Genomic DNA, 10424 nt, shown 5'->3' with positions numbered 1-10424 from the left:
TTTAAACTTTCCAACTAATACGTTTCTGGAGATAACCAATGTAGAGGTTACCATGCAAAAGATCTGCAGAAATATTATGAAGACGAACTGTTTCAATAATAGGGTGAGATTCGAATTTTACACCATTTTCAGAGTGATATTTACACATTGATTGTAACATAAGAGATCTACAGGTTACATACTATATAGCAGTATTGAGTGTTTCAAGATAGAAGGAGTTCTTCATCGAAATGATTAATTAGAAAGCAATGCATTCAAAACGTTTTAGTGCTGGACTGTGAAAATCTTCATTTTTGACAATTGACGACCTAAGCTTTGCCATTAATGAAAATGAAACGTTTCAACAATCCATGTTTTGAAACATGTACAAACCTGGATCGTAGCATTTTCGCCTGCAGTAGAGATTGTCTTCATTATCATACGTTCTCCCATCAGAACCACAGACTGGTCTGCGGATATAACGCACAGGACAATAACATGATTTTAAATTGGCCGAATCTGAATCATGATAGTCTATCGAACCGAAGGAACCAGATGCCGCTAAAATGATGTGAAATACTGAAAAATATATTGATAATGCCCATTAAATTCTCCTCATGTAAAATATATTTTACATTTTATATATTTGACTATTATTCATCAATAATTGATTGTATAATGAAATACTCACTGAAAAGAAACAAACGCAGTTTCATAACCATTTCTGTTCGCACGGCAAAGGTTACAATACAAATGTAAACTGATAGCATCAATTTATATTTCACTTAAATTGAATGGTTTTATCAGGATAATTAAATTTCATTGGGCGATAAGGTACACCCACACATATTGGTCGTTCTAAGTAAACTTGGATTAATCTGATGCTCAGAGTTTTTTCCATTATAAATGGATTGTTGCAGATAGTAATCAAGTTTGGAGAATAGGACTTATTGAGTAAATGACTAAATGACTCGATGGTCAACGTCTTTTGTGCCTCTTGTACCCATCAGCAAGCAATTTGAAGTATATTTCCATGGTGGAGCAAGGAAAGTCCTCCACCGGATTCAACTCCGTTGAATAAATTGACCACAGGAAGAAACGAGCAAAATTCATAAAACATCCTGTATCTCGGCTACGAAGACAGTAAGAGCCAATAAATGTTGTATCTCCAGAACTACCTCGGTGTCAACTATCCGCCTGTTAAGTATTTCCGTTTCCCAATGAAATATCCTGTATAATTTAACACAGCGACAGCTGCAAAGGAAGGCCCGTGAACAACAATCAAGGATCTATACAGCCTATATCGATTTAAGTAAGTCCTTCGACGTGGTGAATCGGAGAGCGCTATGGAAAATCATGGGACGCCTTGGAGTACCCGAAAAATTCTTAGCAGTGTGTAAAAGCCTTCAAACCAACAACACCGCTAGAATACAGCATAATGGCTCTACAACCGAACATTTCTCAACCAAGTCAAGAATGAAAAAAGGTTGCGTGTCAGCGCCTTTACTGTTCAATATTTTCACCACAGCTGTCTCGATAGTTGCTGACATGAGTATACCTGTAAGCCTAGTTGCACACACACCGATTTTGGACGGCCCGGAATAAAATCGGCCGATATTTTATCCGTAGCAGTTACTAGCACACTAACCGGATTTTTACCGTCCAAACGATCAGCCAACTAAAGTCGACATCAAACTTCAGTAAATTCTCGACGGAATATCAAGTCTCGTCCTGAAAACGAGACAAGACTCTCGTGAGCTTCACTAAACTGTTGATTTTCCAGAATATTCCTTTATTATATAACAATTTCCATATTTGATTGAATTAATCTGTTTTTCACAGTTCCCAATGCCTGAAGGATTCGAATGAATTTAGTTTCACTATAACTACCATCAGTTGTTCAGTGTTCCTCGTGTCCTTATATTCTGTTAATTTCCTCTACATTTACCTTCATAAGCAATTGTTAAACCTGAAATAAGAATTCGATGATTATGATAAGGTAATTCGTTTTCATCGATTACAAAGACATTCTCGCAGTAATTTTTACATCAAAAGCTAGTTCGTGGAAAATTACATGCAAAAGATCTGCAGACATATCATGAGGACGAACTGTTTCAATAATAGGGTGATATTCGAATTCAACACCATTTTCAGAGTGATATTTACACATTGATTGTAACATTAGAGATGTATAGGTTACATACTGAGTAGGAGTATTGAGTGTTTCAAGATAGAAGAAGTTCTTCATCGAAATGATTAATTAGAAAGCAATGCATTCAGAAAGTTTTACTGCTGGACTGTGAAAATCTTAATATTTGACATATGACGACCAAAGTTTTGCCATTAATGAAAATGAGACGTTTCAACAATCTATGTTGTGAAACATGTACAAACCTGGATCGTAGCATTCTTGCCTGCAGTAGAGTTTGTCTTCATTACCATACGTTTTCCCATCAGAACCACAGACTGGGCTGTAGTTCATACGCATAGTACATTGACATGATTTTTTATTGGCCAAATCTAAATCATGATAGTCTCCCGAACCGAAAGAACCAGTTGCCGCTAAAATGATGTGAAATACTGAAAAATATATTGATTATGCCCATTAAATTCTCCTCATGTGAAATATATTTTACATTTCATATATTTGACTATTATTCATCAATAATCGATAGATTAATGAAATACTCACTGAAAAGAAACAAACGAAGTTCCATAACTATTTCGTTTCGCACGGCAAAGGTAACAATACAAATAAGAACTGTTGGCATCAATTTATATTCCCTTCAAATTGAATGGTTTTACAAGGATTATTAAATTTTATTGGGCGATTGCGTACAATAAGGTACACCCACACATATTGGTCGTTCTAAGTAAACTTGGATTAATCCGAGGATTAATCTGATGCTCAGAGTTTTTTCCATTATAAATGGATTGTTGCAGATAGTAATCAAGTTTGGAAATTAGGACTTGTTGAGTAAATGACTAAATGACTCGATGGTCAACGTCTTTTGTGCCTCTTGTACCCCTCAGCAAGCAATTTGAAGTATATTTCCATGGTGGAGCAAGGACAGTCCTCCACCGGATTCAACTCCGTTGAACAAATTGACCACAGAAAGAAACGAGTAAAATTCATAAAACATCCTGTATCTCGGCTACGAAGACAGTATAATTTAACACTGCGACAGGTGCAAGAGAAGGCCCGTGAACAAAAATCAAGGATCTATACAGCCTATATCGATTTAAGTAAGGCCTTCGACGTGGTGAATCGGAGAGCGCTATGGAAAATCATGGGACGCCTTGGAGTACCCGAAAAATTCTTAGCAGTGTGTAAAAGCCTCCATACCAACAACACCGCTAGAATACAGCATAATGGCTCTTCAACCGAACATTTCTTAATCAAGTCAAGAATGAAAAAAGGTTGCGTGTCAGCGCCTTTACTGTTCAATATTTTCACCACAGCTGTCTCGATAGTTGCTGACATGAGTATACCTGTAAGCCTAGTTGCACACACACCGATTTTGGACGGCCCGGAATAAAATCGGTCGATATTTTATCCGTAGCAGTTGCTAGCACACTAACCGGATTTTTACCGTCCAACGAAAGTCGACTTCAGACTTCAGTAAATTCTCGACGGAATATCAAGTCTCGTCCTGAAAACGAGACAAGACTCTCGTGAGCTTCACTAAACTGTTGATTTTCCATAATATTCCTTTATTATATGACAATTTCCATATTTGATTGAATTAATCTGTTTTTCACAGTTCCCAATGCCTGAAGTATTCGAATGAATTTAGTTTCACTATAACTACCATCAGTTGTTCAGTGTTCCTCGTGTCCTTATATTCTGTTAATTTCCTCTACATATACCTTCATAAGCAATTGTTAAACCTGAAATAAGAGTTCGATGATTATGATAAGGTAATTCGTTTTCATCGATTACAAAGACATTCTCGCAGTAATTTTTATATCAAAAGCTAGTTCGTGGAAAATTACATGCAAAAGATCTGCAGACATATTATGAGGACGAACTGTTTCAATAATAGGGTGAGATTCGAATTTAACACCATTTTCAGAGTGATATTTACACATTGATTGTAACATGAGAGATCTATAGGTTACATACTATGTAGGAGGATTGAGTGTTCCAAGATAGAAGAAGTTCTTCATCGAAATGATTAATTAGAAAGCAATGCATTCAGAACGTTTTACTGCTGGACTGTGAAAATCTCAATTTTTGACATATGACGACCTAAGCTTTGCCATTAATGAAAATAAAAGGTTTCAACAATCCATGATTTCAAACAATATGTACAAACCTGGTGCTGTGCATTTTTTCATGCAGTCGAGTTTGTATTGATTATCATACGTTCTCCCATCAGAACCACAGACTGGGCTGTAGACCAAACTGCTCAAACGCACAGTACAATGACATGGTTTTCCATTGGCCAAATCTAAATCATGATAGTGTCCCGAACCGAAGGAACCAGATGCCGCTAAAATGATGTGAAATACTGAAAAATATATTGATTATGCCCATTAAATTCTCCTCATGTAAAATATATTTAACATTTTATATATTTGACTTTTATTCATCGATAATTGTTTGTATAATGAAATACTCACTGAAAAGAAACAAACGCAGTTGCATAACCATTTCTGTTCGCACGGCAAAGGTAACAATACAAATGTAAACTGATAGCATCAATTTATATTTCACATAAATTAAATGAATCAGGATTATTAAATTTTACTGGGTGATTGCGTATAATAAGGTACACCCACACATATTGGTCGTTCTAAGTAAACTTGGATTAATCTGATGCTTAGAGTTTTTTCCATTATAATTGGATTGTTGCAGATAGTAATCAAGTTTGGAGAACAGGACTTGTTGAGTATATGACTAAATGACTCGATGGTCAACGTCTTTTGTGTTAGATGACGTCTTGTCTTAACAAATAATGCACATCAGATGGTTCCACAAAGTTTCAAATGCAGTAGTCTTGCAGCGCGCGAGTTGTATAACAATTGAGACTCAAGTAACGAGAGCCGAACTCAGATGGTGCGGCGACATTCTGAGGATGCAAGACACAAGATTCCCCGAAAAAGCTCTTTATGGCGAATTCACAGAATGAGCTCCGAAACCAGGGGTCAGTATGAACGGTTTAAGGATAAACTGCATCAACCCTAAATCAGTTAATGCCAATCATAATTGGGAAAAACTAGAGTTAGATAGATCGCAGTGGAGGTTTTTGGTCCACAGTTATAATGGAGACTCGAGAAGAATACAGCGGTGGCCAGATCTGGTTGGTGACTATGCATATGCCCGGAGTGTGGAAGGATCTGTAGGTCACGCCTGGGCCTCTTCAGTCACAGGAGGGCACACAGTCGCAAGTAGCCCTAATTAATTAGGGTTTGATCGCACCGATGTTTTTTTCCAATCTTTTTGTAGGTTTATTCTCAGTATTGGGATACAACAATTAATGAAATTACCCTGTATAATTAATACTGTACTGTACTGATGAGGGACAATGATCCAGAAACAGGTCTACAGTTGTGTTTAGATGTTTTCAACTTCTCTGGGATTTCCTACGCTTGTGCATGATAGGCTCGCATTGTTGGAACAACAATTTTATGGAATTATAGTTTCCCTAGTTTGATATTTCCGAGATGCCCGGCATGGTATCTGGTATAGGAGTACTGTGTACTCCACGTACCGTAGGAAAAAGTTATATGAATACCAAGAAATGATTCCACAGTTTTCAAATTAGGAAGAAAAACTTCCGAGGCCACCTCGAGATTCTCGTACGAGATCCAGATGCATTATCTGCGAGATGAGACGAGACTTCAGTAAATTCTCGACGGAATATCAATTCTCGTCCTGAAAACGAGACAAGACTCTCGTGAGCTTCACTAAACTGTTGATTTTTCATAATATTCCTTTATTATATAACAATTTTCACATTTGATTGAATTAATCTGTTTTTGACAGATCCCAATGTCTGAAGGATTCGAATGAATTTAGTTTCACTATAACTACCATCAGTTGTTCATTGTTCCTCGTGTCCTTATATTCTGTTAATTTCCTCTACATTTACCTTCATAAGCAATTGTTAAACCTGAAATAAGAATTCGATGATTATGATTAGGTACTTCTTCTCCATCGATTTCAATGACTCTCTTGCAGTAATCCTTTCATAAACAAAAGCTAGTTCATGGAAAATTACATTCTCAATGCTGAAGGTTGTAATATTTCTTTAAAAATTGAATCTTTAAACTTTCCAACTAATACGTTTCTGGAGATAAACAATGTAGGGGTTACCATGCAAAAGATCTGCAGAAATATTATGAAGACGAACTATTTCAATAATAGGGTGAGATTCGAATTTTACACCATTTTCATATTGTGATATTTACACATTGATTGTAACATAAGAGATCTACAGGTTACATACTATATAAGAGTATTGAGTGTTCCAAGATAGAAGGAGTTCTTCATCGAAATGATTAATTAGAAAGCAATGCATTCAAAACGTTTTAGTGCTGGACTGTGAAAATCTTCATTTTTGACATATGACGACCTAAGCTTTGCCATTAATGAAAATGAAACGTTTCAACAATCCATGTTTTGAAACATGTACAAACCTGGATCGTAGCATTTTTTCCTGCAGGAGAGACTGTCTTCATTATCATACGTTCTCCCATCAGAACCACAGACTGGTCTGCGGATATAACGCACACGACAATAACATGATTTTCCATTGGCCGAATCTAAATCATGATAGTCTCTCGAACCGAAAGAACCAGTTGCCGCTAAAATGATGTGAAATACTGAAAAATATATTGATTATGCCCATTAAATTCTCCTCATGTAAAATATATTTTACATTTTATATATTTGACTATTATTCATAAATAATTGATAGAATAATGAAATACTCACTGAAAAGAAACAAACGCAGTTTCATAACCATTTCTGTTCGCACGGCGAAGGTAACAATACAAATGTAAACTGATAGCATCAATTTATATTTCACTTAAATTCAATGGTTTTATCGGGATAATTAAATTTTATTGGGTATAATAAGGTACACCCACACATATTGGTCGTTCTAAGTAAACTTGGATTAATCTGATGCTTAGAGTTTTTTCCATTTCTTCTTATAGAAAGTAACTTGGGTGAATTATTATAAATAAAAAATTGAATATTTGGAAAAAATATTGAACAATATATAGAAATCAGAATTTTTTATTGATATGCTTAAGGAGAGTACTGAAAGTTGGCTAATCGACATTAACACTTCACATAAAAATACTTCAACTGTTGTTGAAATATGTTTCAAGAGTGTTTCCCAATATAGCATTCAATCCAAGAAAAAATATACCACTTTGTTTCATTCTCATCTTTCAAACTTCACATTATTCAAAAACATGAACACATTCTGGAATACATCTTTTCTTCTCATGAATCTTTCCATTTGGAATATTTCATATAGGTAACTCCCGAGGTAACTCCTTTTTTGATCTAACTTCTTTGTCAAGATTCTGCCAAGAATTTTACGTGTACTGGAACTTTATTATGAAATGAATTCGAAACATTTTTCGAAGATATCCACTTCCACTTTCTGTTTTTAGATAGATCACATAATCCAGTGTTATGTGGGTGTGAATGTGTACAGCGGAGTACTATGCATTCTACGAAAGCTCACTGGTATTTTCTCTTTCCATGATAACTCGAATTTAAAAACCAGATACTTCCGTAATTTCTCTCAAAAACTTAATATTTTTGACGTCAAACTACAACGACAGGTCAATGTCACGAGCACAGATCCTTATATTTTCGAAAAAATGTTGAAATCTGATATGAAATACATTTCTTTTTAATTCATTACAGGGAAACAATGAATATAAGGCACAGGACATTGGAATATTTCAGGAGAATATAAACGGAAATTGTTTGCAAGACATAAAAAATCGTGCGATTCGGTGAACCATTTACGTCTGTACCCTCGTAGCCAAATTTCGTAGCTACGAGCTCCTATGCATTCCCTAGATAAGTATTCCTTAACAAAGTGTACCTTTGCACGGTGAAAACGAATTTATATTAAGGGTAGAGTTAGGTACTCCCTAGAGCTAAGGAATACTTAGATAGGGGCTTGTTTAGGGATCGTTGGTGAAAACGGGCATAAGTCTCGTCTTGAAAACGAGACAAGACTCTCGTGAGCTTCACTAAACTGTTGATTTTCCATAATATTCCTTTAATATATAACAATTTTCATATTTGATTGAATTAATTTGTTTTTGACAGTTCCCAATGTCCGAAGGATTCGAATAAATTCAGTTTCATTATAGCTACCATCAGTTGTGTGTTCAGTGTTCCTCGTGTCCTTATAGTAAGTATTGTATCATACATTCACCTTCATAAGCAAGTGTTAAATCTGAAATAAGAATTCGATGAATATGATTAGGTACTTCTTCTCCATCGATTTCAATGACTCTCTTGCAGTAATTCTTTCATAAACAAAAGCTAGTTCGTGGAAAATTACATTCCCAATGCTGAAGGTTGTAGTATTTCTTTAAAAATTGAATCTTTAAACTTTGCAACCAATACGTTTCTGGAGATAACCAATGTAGAGGTTACCATGCAAAAGATCTGCAGAAATATTATGAAGACGAACTGTTTCAATAATAGGGTGAGATTCGAATTTTACACCATTTTCAGAGTGATATTCACACATTGACTGTAACATAAGAGATCTACGGGTTACATACTATATAGGAGTATTGAGTGTTTCAAGATAGAAGGAGTTCTTCATCGAAATGATTAATTAGAAAGCAATGCATTCAAAACGTTTTACTGCTGGACTGTGAAAATCTTCATTTTTGACATATGACGACCAAAGCTTTGCCATGAATGAAAATGAAACGTTTCAACAATCCATGTTTTGAAACATGTACAAACCTGGATCGTGGCATTTTTGCCTGCAGTAGAGTTTGTCTTCATTACCATACGTTCTCCCATCAGAACCACAGACTGGATCGTAGATCAGACGAATAATACAGTCACATCTTTTTTCCTCCAAATCGAAATCATAATAGTTCCCCAAACCGAAGGAACCAGATGCCGCTAAAATGATGTGAAATACTGAAAAATGCAATGATTATGCTCATTAAATACTTCCCATGTAAAATATCAACCAGAATAAAAAAATATATGAATATTCGATTATTATTCATCAATAATTGTTAGAATAATGAAATACTCACTGAAAAGAAATGAACGAAGTTCCATAACTATTTCGTTTCGCACGGCAAAGGTAACAATACTAATGTGAACTGTTGGCATCAATTTATATTCCATTCAAATTGAATAATTTTATCGGGATTATTAAATTTTATTGGGTGATTGCGAACAATTAACGTCACCCTCACATATTGGTCGTTCTGAGTAAATTGGATTGATCTGATGCTCAAATTTTTTTCCATTATAACTGGATTTTCGCATATGATCAAGTTATACGACTAAATGACTGAATGGTCAACGTCTTTTGTGCCTCTTGTGGTAGAGGAAGTGTGCCTGAGACGGCATAGCAGATGAGATGGCATAAAACGTGTTTCTCGGTTTATGTTCAAAATTTGAGGAGAGTTTGATGCAAACACTCTGGAATAAGACGCGATGATTATGTAGTAGTATATATGGTCAGCCCATGCGAGGAAAGTTAACCCAAGTGGCTGAAAATTTACAGTAGCGAAAGTTTACTAGGAACAGTTTAAAGAAAATGCTATTATTACTGCAAATCCTATTTTTCAATTTGGCGTCCACCATTGTGACGAAGAGAGAAAAAAGTGCTGGCACATGCTTCTGGGTGAGTTGGCATACATGTTGATGAGATGGCGTAGGTTTGTCATATACCCAGAAGCTTTGCAAAATTTCAATTTTCAAGAGACAAGGTTATCACCGATATCAGAAAGTCAAGGGAAAATAATGGGTTGGTTGTGAGCTTCTAGGACGTTCAATATGCCACAATATTGAGACGACGTGCAAATAAAAGTGTAGGATGAAGGAAAAATTATATGAGAGGTCAAAAAGCAACCTTCTTTGATACCTTAGGGAGGGGAATTTTGAGTAATTGGAAAATTTAGAGATCTTGATCAAACAACTAACAACCAACGTCAGAAAGCTTGCTTATGAATTGGCGGAAACAAGGAAAACCTTGCACAGATTTTTTCATTTCGAAAAAATTGACCAAACTTCAACGTTAATCAACAGAAAAGTCAAGGAACGTATTGTTACCACCTTATAACGACGATGTTGTCCTTATACAAGTGTGAATTGTCAGTAAAATGACAACGTATCATGTATTAACCCTGCAATGACATTTTCTCGATCTGTTTTCAGAGAAATATGAGTAAGATGCAATGGATGTGGTTAGTGGTGTTTGCGA

General features: G+C 35.5%; 2 protein-coding genes across 2 annotated transcripts; both read right to left on the bottom strand.

Annotated features, from left to right (window-relative positions):
- Positions 1–1754: 1754 nt before the first annotated feature.
- On the bottom strand, positions 1755–2814 carry LOC123317443 (serine protease inhibitor dipetalogastin-like). The gene is made up of 3 exons (XM_044903987.1): positions 2672–2814; positions 2374–2559; positions 1755–1948 (listed from the first exon to the last, which is right to left on the bottom strand). Exons 1-3 carry the CDS (start codon positions 2748–2750, stop codon positions 1908–1910), a joined length of 306 nt encoding a protein of 101 aa, XP_044759922.1. The 5' UTR covers positions 2751–2814; the 3' UTR covers positions 1755–1907.
- An 862-nt stretch (positions 2815–3676) lies between these two features.
- On the bottom strand, positions 3677–6996 carry LOC123317428 (turripeptide Lol9.1-like). Its single transcript, XM_044903962.1, has 3 exons — positions 6923–6996; positions 4299–4493; positions 3677–3870 (listed from the first exon to the last, which is right to left on the bottom strand). Exons 1-3 carry the CDS (start codon positions 6951–6953, stop codon positions 3830–3832), a joined length of 267 nt encoding a protein of 88 aa, XP_044759897.1. The 5' UTR covers positions 6954–6996; the 3' UTR covers positions 3677–3829.
- Positions 6997–10424: the final 3428 nt, after the last annotated feature.

The sequence above is a fragment of the Coccinella septempunctata genome, chromosome 1 (genome assembly GCF_907165205.1).
Source record: "Coccinella septempunctata chromosome 1, icCocSept1.1, whole genome shotgun sequence".
Classification (NCBI taxonomy): Eukaryota; Metazoa; Arthropoda; class Insecta; order Coleoptera; family Coccinellidae; genus Coccinella; species Coccinella septempunctata.
The sequence above is the reverse complement of the archived record's forward strand: the minus strand, read 5'-3'. Positions and strand labels throughout refer to the sequence as shown.